Source organism: Hevea brasiliensis, chromosome 9, assembly GCF_030052815.1.
Source record: "Hevea brasiliensis isolate MT/VB/25A 57/8 chromosome 9, ASM3005281v1, whole genome shotgun sequence".
In the NCBI taxonomy this organism is placed as follows: Eukaryota; Viridiplantae; Streptophyta; class Magnoliopsida; order Malpighiales; family Euphorbiaceae; genus Hevea; species Hevea brasiliensis.
The window spans coordinates 23885043-23903497 of NC_079501.1; the positions used below are offsets into that span (position 1 = coordinate 23885043).

General features: G+C 31.8%; 1 protein-coding gene across 2 annotated transcripts; it reads right to left on the minus strand.

Moving 5' to 3' along the window:
* Positions 1–10877: 10877 nt before the first annotated feature.
* Positions 10878–12373, minus strand: LOC110659523 (mini zinc finger protein 2-like). 2 transcript variants are annotated; one of them, XM_021817487.2, is made up of 2 exons: positions 11909–12373; positions 10878–11190 (listed from the first exon to the last, which is right to left on the minus strand). In XM_021817487.2, exons 1-2 carry the CDS (start codon positions 12215–12217, stop codon positions 11179–11181), a joined length of 321 nt encoding a protein of 106 aa, XP_021673179.1. In that variant the 5' UTR covers positions 12218–12373; the 3' UTR covers positions 10878–11178. The 2 variants fall into 2 exon arrangements, with proteins under 2 accessions (XP_021673179.1, XP_021673178.1); XM_021817486.2 differs by lacking the exon at positions 10878–11190 and adding an exon at positions 11369–11716 and having other exon boundaries at positions 11909–12371.
* Between the last annotated feature and the right edge of the window lie 6082 nt (positions 12374–18455).

An 18455-nucleotide genomic window follows, 5' to 3' on the forward strand; every position in this document is an offset into this window, starting at 1 on the left:
TCAAATGCACAAAAGCACGGTTGGCTGGGCACCCAGTAGCCCTCTATTCCACCATTAAAATCACTAACCTATATACAAGTTGGAAGATGGAGTCATCAGTATTGGACTACCAAGTAAGGTAAATAAAATTAATATGTGGGTTTATGTCACAAATGCCATAATTAATTTATAGTAATTTTTTGTATGTTAACTTCTTGCAAACTTCTTGATGCTTACAAAACATATCTATTTAATGCGTGAATTAAAAGAATTTATTCAATACAATTATTGTATATATAATGAATATATTTTAATAATTAATTATAATGAGATCCACATGAAAATTTTGAAAATGGTTGTTGTAATAATGCTTAAGCTAAAAATAGAAACAGTAAGATAAAGCTAAAATTAAACACAACATAAATAAAAGAATAATTAGGCCTTCCTTATTAGTTGGAGCTTTCTTTAGAAGTACCTTAGTGCTAATCCTCCCTTTTCATGTTAGGTCCAGGAGAGATTGCAGCAGCTAGCTCTTGAGTTTCTAGACAATATGGCTAGCTGGCAACATCACTTCAATAATATTAATTAACCCTAGCTATAATAAGTGGTGAAAAAATCTCTACATGCCAATCTCATGAACATATATAACCCATTTCATAACCTCTTAACTTAATTTTAGGTGAGCTTTTGCATCAATTGTGCCATAGGTCATGTGTCCGCCTTGTGCTTCTGTCTGCAGGTATCCACTTCAATTGTATTTTTTCTTCTTTTCCACACTATGGAATTGTTTCTAACAACCCAGTTGCTTGCTCTTCTTCAACTCCCTTCACATGCATATTTAGTGTTTGCTGTAATGTAATACTACTATTACTAATTAGAGCATCTCCCCTACAAGGTCACTGTCCATTAAATAGGGTTTGCCCTTTTGGAACTTATATATATATCAAAGGATTAATTATAGGTTTCTTTCTTGATCGATTATACCATTTTAATTACTTCTTTTTCTTTTCAACCGTCATATTAAATCGAATAAACATATAATATTCTGTTAAAAAACCCAAGAATAATCCCAAATTTCAAGTTGATTTGCCCTTATAATTCTCTTTTTATATATCTTGTTGTAAATATGTATTATAGGGGAAGAAAAGGATACGCAAATGCAAGATGCTCATTCTCAAGTGAAAGCCACTTGAAAATTAAAACAAGAAAATAAAGTAGTATAAAATTTTAAAAGCATAGCTGTGCTGGAACACCTTCAAGAAAAGGAAAGAAACATGTAATTATAAACACAAGTTAAAAGACACCATTAATTTGCAGTAGTAAGGAGTCAATGAAGACCACACAACATTAATTCGAGCATATATAAAGATTATTGCACTTTTCAAAGTGGTCCAAACAATTATCAGCCCCATAAATATATATATGCTCCCTTTTAATCTTCTTCTTCTTTCATATATATTCTTGTGGGTTTTTTTTTCTTTTTTTTTTTTTTTTAAATTGGATTAGGCCTACAGCCACTAAAATTTCTTTCTTTGCAGGCAAATTGATCATATCCTACTCTCAATTTGTATGCAAATTTCAACTTGCCTGAATATTAATCTAATATTTTTCTATAATATCCCCCACTTTAATTATTTGCTCACTTATATCTAAGAACCTAGCTAATTAAAAACCAACCATCCCTTTTTTTTTAACATTTTTGTAATGAAAATTTTCATTAATTTGATTTATTCTACCATTTTCAATTGATAAAAAATAAATTATTTAAATTAGTAATTCAATAATATATATCTCAATGGAGCTGGCGATGGACTTGATGGCATGTGTAAACAGAGGGGAAAGAGCCCAATTTGTCTGACCCAAATAGTACAGTTAACATGTAGGCCTCGGAAGTAGATGAATGAGACCTGGTCACTGTGCAATTAACACGTGAGCTGCAACTACTTGCAAGGAAAATCTACCCAATCCACCCTGCTTTTGGAAGGGTTAGTTTCTAAGGATTTTGAGAAGACATTTTGTAACTCAAGAGAAGATTTACTAAGGAATTTGCAATTGCTACGGAATGATGTTTGTGTCCATGGGCTCGATTTTGAATGTATGGTCTACAATCTTCACATAGAAAGCTATGAAGTTCACATATGGGTGTCCAATTTAATAAGAGACTGATAAATGGCTTCAAACAAATTTGAGGGTTGAAGTAGACCACTCTCAGATTTTTAATTGCGAATCGAGTTGAATCATATTAATTAAATTTTTTAAAAATTGACATCGAACAATAAAATTCTACCAAAGAAAATTCAAACTGTATTATAATTTTTCATCTCAAATCCTCAAATTCCAATAATTAGCAAGTAATAAACCCAAATTTTCATCCATATCTGACGTAGATGTGGAGGGTGTCGCTTGCCGTTGCCATAAGATCTCACTTATAATTTACGAGATCTTTAACTTTCGTTAGAACTTTCAAATTAAAAAGAAAAAGAAAAGCTGTAGTATTGATGGGATTGCAGAATCTTTCAATTTATTCTCTTGCAAAATGAGTGAAGCAGATAATATATGGTCCTAAAATAGGAATTGCCAATGTATATATATATGTATAAAACATGGAGAATCGATCATTTTCTGGTCCAACTAATTTATCTTTGAGCTTTAAAAGTTCTCTCCAACTTCAGAAGCTGTCACTAGTATAGCTGATACTGCATATACTTTGATGCTTCCAAAAGATACTCCTTTTGGAAAAAGGGATGTTCAAACGCTTCATAAGATTTAGTCTTGATTCATACCTCTACGTTTGCCAACTTTGGCCTCTTATTAATTTTGTCTTCATCGTTTGTGGTTTCTACTTCCTTCAAGATAGATGGGTTAGGGTTCCATGGATGATTTATCTTTGAGGTCAAGAAGCAAAGAGTTAGCTTGTTGTCCAACGGCATTCATCTGATCTAACAGTTATCATTCATTTTGTTATGTTTGGTGTGAGTTGAGAGAGGGGTACTGCCGATGACCTCAGGGAGTTCACTTCTCTATCCTTTGTTTGGTTGCTAAAAGCAACTCCGCATATTTTTGAATCCCTTTCCTCGGATTAAAGAAGCACCGATGTTTTGAATATGGCAAAAACATAGAGTTTTTTACCGTACAAGGTTACTGTAGGAGAAAAAAAATACAGAATTGAGTGCGATGTGGAAAAAATTACTAGAGCGGGGTGAGAAAAATCAGAATGCTAATTAAAAAAACATATAAATGCAAAAACACTAATATTGATAGCGTTTTAATGTCCAAAACACTAATCATAATCGTGGCTAAGTCTTTCAATTTAACACGTTACTACCACAAGCGTTTTTATGTTCAAAACGTTACTCATAATAGCGATTTTATAGGAGTGGGTTCCACAATAAAAAATGCTACTTATAGTAGCGATTTTGTTCAAAGCAGCCGTCAAATTTTCGTGGGAGAAAACAATTCAAAACGCTAGTATCACTAGCGTTCTTGGAACAAATATGATTTTATTTATATGTCAAAAATAATAATGTATAATAATATTTATGTTATAATTTTTAAAACATAGTAATTTTGTATTTTTTTAAATATAATAGTTTTGTTAATTTAAAATATTAAAGTGTAAAATTGTAACTGTATTAAATTAACAAAAAATATGTACTATAATTTTTTTAGAAAATATGTTAGTTTTATAAAATAAAAATATTAAAGTATTATATTTGAACTATATTTTTTGAATAAAAATTTAAATTGTAATTATTTTAAAAAATAATTAATTTTATATATTTAAAGAAATTAAATGTTAAATGTAAAAGGGTATTATACAATTTCAAATTACTAAAAATTTTACGTCCAAAAAATAACAAAAATATGTACTATAATTTTTTTAAAAAATATGTGATTTTTATAAAATAAAAATATTATTTGAACTATATTTTTTGAATAAAAATTTAAATTGTAATTACTAAAAAAATAATTAAGTTTATAAATTTAAAGAAATTAAATGTTGTACAATTCAAATTACTAGAAAATAGTATCAATAAACTAAATTACGGGAGAGATTGGATGCCAATTAATGGAAAGTATTCTGTATACAGCACGCTAGTTTAATTAGCATCCTAAGGTCATACTCGTATATGTAGACATAAAAATTTATAATAATTTATACACGTTAAAAAAATTAAAATTGTGAAATTATAATTTCACAAAATATTTGTAATATATAAAAAATAAGAAATTAAGTAAAATTTGTTGCCTTAATATTAATTTTTATTCTTATTATAATTATGAATAATCTATTTTGTTGATAGCAATTAATAAATTTAAATTTTAAAAGGAAATTAAATTATTATTTATTATGTGTTAGCATTTATAACAATATAAAATTTTGATACTGTAATTGATTTTCAATTAGTGCCAAATTAATTTATTAAAAATTTGTAGACAATTAAATTGCAATCTGTTATAAAATTTATAGTTTTTAATAGTGTGGCTACATTGTGTATTATATAGTCATTATTTTTAATTACTTTTTTATTTTAAATTTAATTGTGCAAAAAATATAAAAAATGTCACTGGCATATTGTAGCAATTGACTTAAAGCAAGAAATAACTTGAGAGAAGTATTCATAATTAATATATAAATGAAAACAAATATTTAAATCAGTCATGTGCCACAACTAGGTCTTCGTATATGTCGTCTCGGTCGAAGAACTCGATGTTGTCCCCCTTCTTGATATTCTGCTGGATGACCTTGTGCATCTTTGGGTTGGCTAGGTTGCCCTTGATGTTGTCTTGATGATTCCCCCCCTGCAGTATAATGCACAACACTTTGTTCATAGTGTCCAAATAGACTCGCAGAAGATGGAATATGGCCTAAGGTACCAGACTGATATGGTGCAAAGTATTGTTTTGACCCATATCCACTAAATTGACCTGAAGTATAGTGTGATGGCCCAATGCTTGATGGTCTACCAAATAGAGTAAATAAGCACCGAATGGTGTTTGCGGCTGCTGACTCTCAGTAAAGTCGAATGTGCTTCTGTTTTGCATTTGAGTTTGATATGACATCCATGGTGCTGATGGACCAGGCATTGATGGGGTAGCCATCCAACCAGTGTAATGAGTGGGGATAGTTTCTGAATATGGTTGGAATATAGTGGATAGAGCAGGGTCAGACGGTGCAGGAGCTGAGGGAATAGGATTAGAATGATCAGGCACTGATGTGATGTAGTAACGGTGGAATGCGACAGGTGGGGGCAAAACATCATCTAGAGGAGAGGCTGGACGCACTGGATGTTGACGACGTCGAGTAGGACGTGATCGACGTCGTGATGCTCTATGTGAGGGCTCAGGCTGGTTGATGGGTTGGTCCTCTTCTAATTCATCATTAAAGGTTGCTGCTTGAGGTGTGGACTGAGGAAGTGGCATTTGGCAAAACCGACTTTCTTCCTCTAGAGCAATCATCATTTTTCTTAATGTACGTTTAACTTCAGCCACATTTTCTGTTGATGGGTTCTGTAATTTTAGCAAACAATCCTCAATTGCATCCTCCTGTAAAAATATGCCTGTCTGATATAACACAAATATGCTTGTTTGATATAACACAAATATCTTGCTGCATTGCTTTTTTTATGGTAATATGCCTGTCTGATATAACACAAATATCAGAACGATCAGTCACAAACACTCGTAAACAAGACATGAACCAATCCCAATTCCTTGTGTTTTCACAATCAACTATTGCCCATGTAATAGGAAAAATATGGTTATTTTCGTTCAGTCTCATAGCGCAAAATAAACACCATTTGTACTTTCTATATAAAAATGTGGGGTCTATGAAAATAACTAGCCGACAGTGCTTGAAACCTTCAATTGTTTGTTTGAACGCCTAAAACATCCTATGGAAAACCTGATTATTGGGTTTTAATTTATTATTAAGAAATAGAGGGTCATCTTCAATAAAAAACAAAGAATCGGGGTTGTGTTTACACAAAGTAAGCATGAATTGACGCAATCTTGTAAAAGATTCCTCCTAACCACCAAATATCTTAACAACTGCATCGTGTCTAGCCTTCCACGTCTTCCGATAACTCAGCATATATCCAACCTTATATTTGATTTCTACTTGTAACGCAGATATCTTCACATTTGGTTGTTCTTGTACAATTGCTAGGATGAAATCAGATATAAATTTGCTATCCAATTGCCTATGATCTTGTGAGATTGATGGATTAACGCATGTATGGGGTCCGTTATATCGAGTAATTTTTCATATATCAGATCCTTCCCGATGAGACGCACGCATTCTCCACTTACAATTGCTCTTTCTATATTTGCACCTTATAGCATACGTTTTGCTCTTTGTCTCATCATAAGAAAACTCATTGTGCCTAAGTAAATGATATTCTTTAGCAGCTTTTTGGACAATCTCTCTAGAAGAAAATGTCATTTCAACTTCAAACTCATTTGATGGATCCCAAATTGAACTATATTGCGATTTTGATCATGGATTAACTGTTAGCAATCAAATATCTTCAGATTCATTGATAACCCCCAAAACTTTATCCTCAAACATACTACTATCAAGTTGAGACGATTGATAGCATACAACTACCTCATCAGTTGCATCTGGGGAACCATCTGCATCAGTAGTACCAACATTTGATGGTCCTGCTTCATCAATAACATTTGTAGATGCATCTGGTCAAAAAAATATAAATATATAATTCTATCGATGACATACCTCCAATTTCATCAATAAAATTAAACATAATATTTACATCATTATCGTTAGTCAAACACATACAGTCCCATTTCACTGAACCATCTCCTTTAATGGTTTGTTTGAAAAAGATATTCGATATAAATTCACACACAGCTTCAAGATCAATTGTACATACTATTTTCATACCTAAAGTACCGAAATCCATGCGTCTACCAATGGTAATGACTGTTGATGAACCCCCACAATAGTCGTAGCCTTCACCATCAATAATAATTTCTCCATCCCAATATAAGGTAGCAAACGATAGAATTGATATTTTTCTGATTAAATAAGAATCTTAGTTATTTGAATGACATATAAGAAAAATTATAATTAATAGTATTGACTAACTTTGTAAAAAAAAAAGGGAATTTGAATAAAGAACCAGTTTGGTTCTTTATTTCGACCAAACCTATTAAATTTAATTCAACTCTGAAAATTTTTTGAAAAATCAAACCTAATGCTGGTGCGGTTTGATTCGGTTCACCTAAGAAATTCTACAAGTACTCGAATAAACAGTTCAGTTCACCTCATATATTCAACTATATGTGTTGAAAAAAAATAATAAAATGAATCGAACCAATTTGGTTTTCTGGTTCGATTCATTTAATTATTTTCTGGTTTTCTGAATTCTCATAATTGATTGGATTAACTACAAATATTCAATTATTTTAATTTCTTCTATTTTTTTTATTTTTGTTTGAACTATAAACTTAATAATATAAATTTATATTATATATTCTCTACATTCTTTATTATAAAATATTATAAATACTATTTTGCTTGAAATTTTTGTTCTTTCTATAGTTTTTACATTAAATATTTCTAATCTACATATTCAACTACTATATTTAAAAAAAAAATATTTTATGTTTTAACTAATATAAACTTTATTTCGGCCATTTTTTGTATTTATTAATTTTTTTATTTTTTTAATTATATTAAGAATATAATATTATATTATCTCTTTTATTTCATTTTTTAATATAATATATTATAAACTAAATTTCCTATTTTTTTTTCTTTTTCCACTAACTTTTACAATTTTTCAAAGTATATATATATATATATATATATATATATATATATATATATATTCCTTTCGAATCTTAACCTATTACTAATTTTTTTTAAATTAAACCACTATTTTAGATTAAACTAACTTTTCCTATTATCCTTAAATTTCTAATTTACATTAAATTTATTTTCTTTCATAATTAAACTTTTTATTAAGAATATACTATTATCTTATCTCTTTCATTTCATTCTTTTATATAATATATTATAAACTAAATTTCCTATTCATTTATTCTTTTATATAAAATTTTATATTTTCAATAAATTTCACCATTTATAAAAATATTATACTATTATTGATTTATATATATATATATATATATATATATATATATATATATTGTTAAAAATATTTCCTTTAATTTTTAAGATTATCTATAAACTAGTTAAAAATTACAAAAATTAAATATATATTACAAAAAAAAATTCATTTGAAAATATTAACAATAAATCACTCATTTTTCTTCTAATATATGACAATATCACCCTACACTTGCAAAATATCACTCAAAAACTACATATTAACACATGCATGCATATTTAAACAAATATTTCATCAACTTTCTACAAACATAAATATATAAAACACTCAAACATTTAAATATATTACATATTTATTTTCTTAAGAAAGTAAAATACGTACCTATAAAAGTATAATATATCTTCAGAAATCACAAAAGACAAGCACGATTTTTTTTCTCATTGGTCCACCACTAAAAATCGTTTTTTGCTTCTTGGTCCACCGAACACAAATTGGCTCCACCACCTGGTTCAACAAGCAATTCCACGAGAAGGGAGAAGGGAAGGAATAATGGATATGGGAGAAGAAAGGGACGAGAGATTGTTGTAAATGAGAGGGACGAATGAGAGTGCTGTAAATGGGGTTTAAATTGCACAGTTTGGACGCTAATATAAATGGTGTTCGATGGAGCTCGGGACGCCAGTCAAAGAAGTGTCTTCTGTTCATTCTTGAGATTTCCTGCTGACTTGATGGGGTTGACTTGACGGGGCTGCAGAGATTCTCTGCAAATAGTTTGCACGCTATCATTGATAGCGTCCCGCCCATTTGCACGTTGTTGTTGATAGTGTCCTGACTGATTTCCCTCTGACTAAAGACGCTATTTTGACTCGCATCTGGATTTTTAACTCACCCCATTTCGGTAATTTTTAGATTTTCAACCCTTTTCCCGTATTTTCCTCCCCATGGCACACTTGTACGGTAATTAATCTAAGAACATAGCCTGCATGGAGGAGTTACATCTCCCTTTGACTGCTTGTGAGTGAATGCATGGCAGCGAACGAGATCTTGGGTAGAGAGCAGAGTTGGATTTGTGTGTTTATAGGATTGATTCCTATTGTTCTTAGGTTCACTCTTTTGAATGGGCTTTTGACTCTGTGCTGTTTATGGACTTTAACCTCTTTTAACGTAATAATATTGCCGTTAAAGAAAAAAATATTGTTGAAAAAGAACAAAAAATTAAAGCCTTACAATGCTCTTTTAGGAAAATAATTCAGATTTGATTTTTAAAAAAATACATTATTGAAAAGGGTAGTCATAAACCTTAAAGGGGTTAGCCTTTTGTAAATCATAAAATAGACGCAGATGAATATTTTGATATATAAAAAAATTATATAAAGATGTATTGAAATTTATATAAGACTAAATTTAATAACTATTATATTTCTTTTTCATATAAAATTGAATTTAAATTATATATATATATGCCAATTCATGATCATGCTTACCACTCCATTAAGTCATTTAATTTCATAGAAGGAAAAAGACAAGTCTTGAATTAAAATCGATGTTGATCTCATCATCTTCAACTTCAACTCTTTTAGCCTCTTCAGCTTTGCAATTAACAAACACCACAACAACCGCGACGGCCAACAGTTAATATATATGTATTCTGAAAGAAGTTCCAAATCCATGATGAGTCATTAATGACCTTGTGCAATTGAGCAATTGTTACTTCTCCCAATTGCAGGTATGAGCAAATGGAAATAACCTTGGGATACTGCCACCATTTGACGCCAATATCGTCCAAGAAGTAGTGGTGATATTTGAAATTGACATCTACCCATTTCAAATACAACGTATACCGAAATGTTTGTTCCCCTCCATACTCAGGACAACCTAACTTCAACACTTGCTTCCACATCTCACAATAGGAAAATATCTAACCATTATCACCCATGTGTTCGCACTTGCTTTTTTTCAGGACAAAACAAGAAATTCAAGAATTTATTTGTATTCAAATGGCAATTATCTATAATATCTGGAACAAAAATGTACAAGTTCTTCACAGTTATGACATATTTTCAGGTAAATGGACATAGGCGTCCACCCAAGTGCTTGTTAAATATTAGATTCTGAGTTTATCAAGCACTGGATATATTGTTAGGTCATCAACATAATGTAGTCGCTAATAAATTCTATACATAAAGTTAGGTAATCATGCAGCAAGTTGCACCTTCCATATTCTTTATTCATCTAGATTTTCAACTAATTAATGAATTTTATCAACCAACCAAAAGAGATTGGATTATAGGAATTTTTTTTTATTAAGATGTGGCCATTATAAGTTAAACTTGATATGAGAATGAGTTTAATAACCTCTATATCAAATATTTGTATTAAGATTCATGTATTTATTATACATACATTAATTGATTTTACGCAAATCTCACTATAAATATTTAATTTAACAATTACTAAGTTTGTCCTCATATAAAATCGAGCTTATATTAAATGCAATTTTTTATTATTAGATTTAATTAAGTTCCTTTTTTAATTACATTGTTAAGTACTCCTTCCATTCTATTTTAAAAATTTTTTAAAGGTTTTTGTATAAGGATTAATAAAATGATTAATCTTAATTTTATAAAAAAAGTTGTAATAATTGATTAAAGTACTATTGGAATATAGAAAGATGATAAAATTAAAGAGATAAATACATTAGAAATAATAATAGATAAGGATAAAATTGAAAAAAAAAATTAATGCTTTCTTAATTTTTTTTAAATATCTAATAAAATAAGAAAAAAAATTTCTAAAACATCACTTAAAATAGAACGAAGAAAAAGTAAAATTTCTCTGTTATAACAACCAACATGATTAGATATGTGGGCCTGTAACCTTAAATACAAAGTTGCCTCACCACACAGATATGACTACCGCATTTGGAAAATATTCCATAGATTTTTTTCTCTGAGCTTCAAAAGATAACATTGCAAAATGGTTTATGAACTTACATCAGGAACCAAGAATTGATAGCATATGTCAGCTATAATTATTTGGCTTCAAGAATATTTCTGACCTCTCCCCAGCTTTTCTTTGCTTTTAATTTCTTCCTTTTGCTTCAACTATAGCACTGAAATGCATTTGGTTATAGTAATTAAAGCAAAATTAAAAGTAGTGCTTTGAATTGGAGGCTTTCTCACATAACCATGAAATTAGATGATAAAAATTGAGTTTCTGTATGCGAAAGCTAGTCCGATCGATCATACATCTAACCACAAGTATAAAAAAAGATAATAAAAAATTAAATATGACACAAGAAATTATTTAATTATATATTTATTTGGCATCGACACACTGATTTGACAAAAATCACACATGAGAAACCATTATCCTTCATCATCAAATTCCCAATCTTTCTAGCTAGCTTTGGTGAAATGATGATTCGAAAACATGATAACTCCGGAATCATGAACCTTAATTACTGGCTCCAGTTTTGTGAAGCCTAATAGAGCTAATTCATCTTAATACCACCAATTTGCTATGGTGTTCTTTGTTCATATATTACACACCACACTCTTCAATTTTCCTCTTTTCTTTCTTCGACTTCACACGTAAATATACAGAGGAGGTTTTGTGAATTCCATCAACCCTAGAAACTACCACAACGAGAACAGAAAAAATCAAAAATCGCAAACCCAAGCAAGAAAATTAAAACTCAATAACAAGAAGTCAAGAACCTCCGTGCTAAAATGTAGAGAGAGAGAGAGAGAGAGAGAGAGAGAGAGAGAGAGAATGGAATCAACCCCTCAAGTCCCATTTGAAGAAGGCGAAGAACAATCGCACAGTACCTCAGTCTCCAGTTCTCTTCTGTGGAAGTTCCTGTGGCAGCCACAAGCAGCACAAGTTAGTGCAGCATCTGTGCCTTCCTCTCCACTAGCCATGAACTCTCTGCACCCATCAACAGCATAACCTCCAACATCAGCAGCATGATTCTTTTGGCACTCTCCATATCTAACACTCCTAACGGTGAAAGATGAAGAAGAAGACCGTCTAGAAGATGGTTCTTCTCTTCTTACCACCACTTGCCGCTTCCTCATTTTGCGAGTCGCTATTCTTCTATACCCTCTTCTTTTTTCTTTGAATCCTTGAAAGGGCATGCAACAATTGCGGAATTTGTTGGCCGAGCTCAAACAAAACTTAGCAAAAAAGAGAAGAGGAGAGGAGAGGTTGAGGGCCGGGGAAGGCTGAGGGAGGGAGAGCTAGCTTTTAGGTTCTTATTGCAAGCCCTAACCCTAAAGGGTATATATATAGCTTGTAAAGTAGTGTAAAAATAACTCTCCTCTCCAATGAATGACTCAATTAGTCTTGGGCCACTGTTAAGGCATATAGGGCACTATTAGCTTTTAATTAGTGTATTACTGAGATAATAAATATGCTAATTTCTACCAGTAACCCTAGAATAGTAATTGCGAAGTGATGAACCAACTGCAATAACAACCATTAATAATATGGAATATAAAAGAAAAACGATTCTTTTTTACAATTAATAAGATTCAACCCAAAACCAAATTGATGAGAAAGCTTTACTTTTCATCTGAGACTGTGATTGGTTTGAAATGGAATAAACCGCTAATTAACCTCCTTTCAAACCTAATGTATATATACTCACTTTTCAACTTAAAATGAATAGTGGATGGATTAATTACTTTACAATTATTTGAGAAAATTGATGAATAATGACCGTCTAAATTATTTTAATCAATTGAATAATTAAGACTCTACTATGCTGCTGATGCTAAAGGCAGTTTGTGGGGTGCATTGATACGATGCCAACAACATTTGTCCAACTTGACCTAATTACATGAGTTGGTTCTGTCTTGTGTGCCAGAAATTCAGTAAGCGTTTCCTCATCTACGTTTCCTTGACATTGCATTTTGTTGGGTAAATTTTGGAGTTTTTGGCAAAATAATCAACCTAACAACCTATTAAATTACTTGCTTGCTAATTAATTAATTTCCCCTTCTTTTCCCCCCTTATTATATATGAGATTTACATCTTCCTCTTTAAGAATATGGGTATGACTGTTGAATGCAATTACTTGCAACTGTATCAATAAGGTTTAGTTACACCATGAAAACCTAAACATGAAAAAAGTTCAAAAATAATCATGATCAGTAAAATCTAATTTTGGCCAGGTTTATTATAATGGGAATAAGGTGAATCTCTAGAAACATTACATTTGATCCCTTTTGGAATAGGTGCAAATTATTTGATCTGAAGAGTGCATCAACAAGGTACACGTGTTTAGTTTGAGATTATCTCTACCAAAAAATTTTGAGCCAATTTAGCTTGACTCTCTCTTGCTATATGGTATCTTACAATTGTTTGTTAATTGTCAATGTGGAATTCCAACATCTTTTGCATGGCTTCTAATTATTTCAATATCTCAATATCATTTTAATAGAGCTCTCCATTATATTTGTTATAGGTTTTTGAGAGATCACGATTTTTTAGAAAAATTGATGTATTTAATAATCCAAAACCAACATATACCTTCTCAAAGAAATTATAAAAATAAAATTAAAATAACCACATGGGAAAATTAATTCCACTTAGAAGGAGAAAAGAAAAAAAAAACTCCATGAAATTGGAGAAATAAAAGAAAAATAGTAAATCTGTTATGAAAAACATATCTGAATTTATTAAATGAAAACTAAAAAAAAAAAAAATAGCGGCAGCCCTAAACTTAATTTCAAGTTAAAAATTTTTTGAGAGAAAATGAAAGGGAAGGAGAAATTGCGATAATGGAATCCTTATTTATCCTCAATTATTCAATTTAATTCAACACACTGTCATTCAAATTGAATTTAGGATAGATTTCCAAAAGCAAAAGGCAAATAAAAATTAATAAATAACCCTTAGAAATTAGTTTTGTTGGATTTAATTATTTATGTTAGAGATTAAAATTCCACATTTAAAAAATATAAAAGGGATTAAGACTTAATAAATTCTTAAGATCTTCAACTTTTAGCATTTAAATTTTAAGGTTAGATTTCAGTTTTTAATATGATATCACAATTAATCTTATGTTGCTCATTAATAAAATCTTGTGTGTGCTAGTAGTTAGTTCGAGAGGATGATCAAGGATAGACATGGCTCAAACTCCTATAAAAGGTAGCAGTAAGAAATTTTTCACAATAGACGAAAGCCTGATGAAGTAATTACGTGTGAAAGTAGAAGATCTACAGGTCATGAACGTGAACTTCTTTTCACGGAAAAGAAGTAATGATAGTATTTGGAAAATTAGTATCGGCGAACTCTATACTAACAATCTCGATAATACAAATGCAAGCCTTAAAGGTGATGTTATATTCATTATATACATTCATGTTAGAACCTGTGTATATTTTAATAAAAAATTGTGCCACATACCTGCGAGAGATTAAAATTTTACATTTGAAACATATAAAAGAGATTAAAACTTAATAATATATTAAGACCTCTAATCTTAGGAGGTTGGGTTTAACTTTCTAGTAGTTTCAAGGTGTGGCTTGTTGTTAAATGGGATTAGCGTTATGTTACTTGAATGGACTGCTACCATGAATTTCAAGCTTTAATTTGTGATTTCATTTATATAGAAAAAGTAATTTTAAAAAAATATATAATCCTTTGTAAATAAAATATTTCATTAATTAATAAATTTCATTTAAAACTTTGAGATTATACGCATTCAAATCTTCAGATTATAAGTATAAGTTCTCATTAATTAAGTTTAATTAAAAATGGTTAATATGCTGAAATCAGTAAGCATACAACAGCTCACATGTCAATGTGCTTTAAAATCTTCCCAACTATAATTAAGACATTCAACAACGAATATAATACTCAATCTTATCTATTAGATTTATCATTTAATATTTATTTTTAAATTGAGCAGGATAATTATGTATAAAAAAAGATAATATAGTAACATATTAAATACAATTAAACTTTGATTTTTTTTTTTCTGAGAACATATTGCTCTAAAGTTCAATATGAACTTGTTAAAAGGAAATTAGGAATTACGGCAATGAATGAATCATTGGATTCTGAGCTATCAATGAGGTTTTGAATAGATGTAAGATTTGACTGTGCAACTATATATAAACTAACAAGCACAACTAAACACATTCTGAAACCTTATGTTCCTTTGTATATTTTATATATATGTTTCGTTTTGTATCAATTCTCTTTTGGCTCATTTGTACCCAACATGTTTAGTCCCAATAAAATGCAATTATTTAGGGCTGTTTAGCAGCTGCTTTGCCCTTGTAAGACCAGGAGATGCTTTTGATGCCACACTTATCCAAAATGCCCCTCAATTTATTTATTTATTTCTTATACTTTATAGACATTTGATTAGGTAAATGCTGGTGGGCGACACTGATGGGAGACTACAACGGGTATGTGGGTCAACCCTTTTGCTGGTTTTTGGTGATCGAGTATAGGCCCATACTTTGCTGAAAATAACAACTAGCTAGCCTGGCTAACACAGCGTACAGCTGCTAATGTCCCAGAATCATCTGTAGAGCATCAAGATTCAAGATTGTGCCCAAAATCATCCTCTTTAGTGCCTATGGTATGAATGCTAAAGATTTTTAAATAATTGAACCCAATTCTTTTAACTTTTTGGCAATGTTGGCTAAAGCTTATATATAGCCAAAACATTTGTAATAATTCCTCTAAAATTTTCTGTGGATCGGAAGGATTCTAGTCCTACGAAGGATCGATCGAGTTCTGTTGGAGATACTACTCTTTGGCAGTGGGTATTGAATTTGGTGCCAATTAAAAAGGCTAACACAGCTAAAGTAGTAGACAATTAGGTATAATCTGATTCAGCAGAAACCCACTTAGTGACCTTTTCATGTTGTGCACATCCATATTTGTATCAGATTTTTGAAAACAACATTAATTGCTTGTCAAATCATGTTTAATTATGATCAATTACAAATAATAATGCTGGTCAATGCATGCAAAATGGGATTTTTTTTCTCCTTGAATGAGCAATGAAGATCATTGTATATATCATAGCTTTTGAGTTGATGAGATTCCTTACCAAAAAATGGGTTTTGTGAAATGTAACTCTAGAAATATACATGTATGATAGAGAGAGATTCTTAAAAAGATAGAAAGAAGGAAAGAAAGACTGTTATGATGGTGTTTTTTAGAAGACAGTGAATGATAAAGCCATTTGCAACTCACCAACCCAACCCATCCAGTGATGTCCACAGTAAAAAGGCTAGTGGCTTTGGCTTTTGAGTCATTGGATAAAGCATCTTAGCTTAGGCTCGTAAATCACACATTTTTCCTTTTCAAAAATTGTGAATTAATTGACATAAAAAAAATATAATGAACCAAAACAAGTCACAAATCAAGATGAACAATGATTTAGATTACATAGATATGCTAATTTATAAAAGGAAAGTTGGTGTTGATTGATGCAACAAGACCTAAAGAAGGACTCTCATCCCACCAATTACACTCTTATTAATTGCAAGGTTTTGCTGGAAAATTATTGCAAGATTCCGATGTACTATGTTTCAAGAATGATCTATGCACGTAACTAATAAAATCACAACGCGTTAATCTATAAATAAGAAAATAGAAAAAACAGTCCGCAATTCTACGAGTTGCAATAAATTCTCATATCATGCCAACTCCATATGCCAAATTGTAAACCCTTTTTCAAAATTCTGCTACATCATGTCCTTCTCAGTTAATTTGCACCACAAAATGTGTACATATTTGTAGACACCATATTTTGGCCGACCTTCGAAGGCAAGGTTCTTTTAAAATTGAAACTTTATTATTCGTTCTCGACCGATGTCCCGATCACAGGTAGCTTTTCCGAACTTACTGATGGCTCGTCCCTGGAACAAATCGATCTTACGCTCAAGTTAGATTGCTTTCCGATCCCTTGGTCTTTATTAGATGAGTTTGAGTCAATATTGGATCTCCAGACCATCCAATCTTGCCTGCTGTTGTACTCTGATCTCTCTATGTACAAATATCACAAAATTTCATTTGACTAATGTTATGATCGGGCTTCTCGCTTGAATTGCCCAGATATTCCTCAAAATGAAGTTAAGGTTTTTATCCGGTCTAATAATGGTTCCGACCTTGACAGTTCAAGTCAGTGTCAAATCTTTGCAATTCTGATATTCTAAAGTTTCATTCGGTATTTGGTCATGGCTCCATCCGATCTCATGTTTGCATGGAGTAATTTGATATCTTTTGATTAATAGTCGCTCTCAGGTTTAATGTTCAACTGCATTCGATCAATTAAGTACTCAGACAATTTGATTTGGATGCTTTCCGATCTTATCAAGAAATTAAACATAAAACACTTCAATTCATTTCAAAATAAAAATGTACAAGTCATTCAACAGGAGGGTTTCCCCTAACCTGCTCTCTGGGTACAGTATTAGTTCTATCATCCTCTCTCTCTCTCTCAGGCTCCTCCTGGCTCTCCTCTTCACCTCTAGGGATAAGATCCACCATCCAAGAGAAGTCTTTCTCAGGATAGCGCCTTACAAGCTCGGCCCGAAGATTGCTATGAGCATTCACATAAGCACCAACTTCCCTTGCCACGGCCTTTTCTTCTTTCACTTTGAACTCCTCGGTAAGGCGAGTGACATTGGCAGTTCGGCAGGTCCGAGCTTCTTTGAGTTCCCGCTCTAGTTCAGCTATCCTATCCTCATAAGATTTCGTCCGACCCTTAATCTCGGAGATGTAATCCTGAGCAAACGAAAGTTGGGTTTTGGCAGAAGCAGCATCTTGGACCGCCTTCAAAATTTCTTGTCTTAAGAGATGAGCATTTTCTCTGATTATATATTGATTCACAAGGCTCTTTATGCTCAAGCTCATCGTTTGAGCCGAGAGGTCATCAATGCTATCCAGAGTCAGCCTATTCCGGTCGTCCTGAAAGCAAATAGTGGCACCCAAAACCTTAGCTAGGCCAGGATTCCCCTGAACCGAGCGATTCTTCTCTAGCGAGTGGATGAGGACCTGGGCACCACGAGAAAGGGTCCTCACAGCAGGTTGGGAAGACCCCCCTTCCTCACTTGAAGAAACCGGCGAAGGTGGCAGTTCATCTTGTGGAGGAGGGGAAGGAGCGATCTCTATCTCTAGAGTCGGTTGTCCCGAAGGACGGGACAAAGAGCCCGGTACTTCTACCGAGTCTCGCCCTGGCGTCTGAGATACAACAACAATCTTCATTTCTCGCACTTTCCGGGCGACCTCCCTTTTTCACTTATGGCTCTCCATCGCGCCCTCGCCTCTAGCCATACCTGCACAGAAAATATGTTAGTGAGATCACCTAAGTCAGGAGGCTAAAGATTTAGGTTATACCGATCC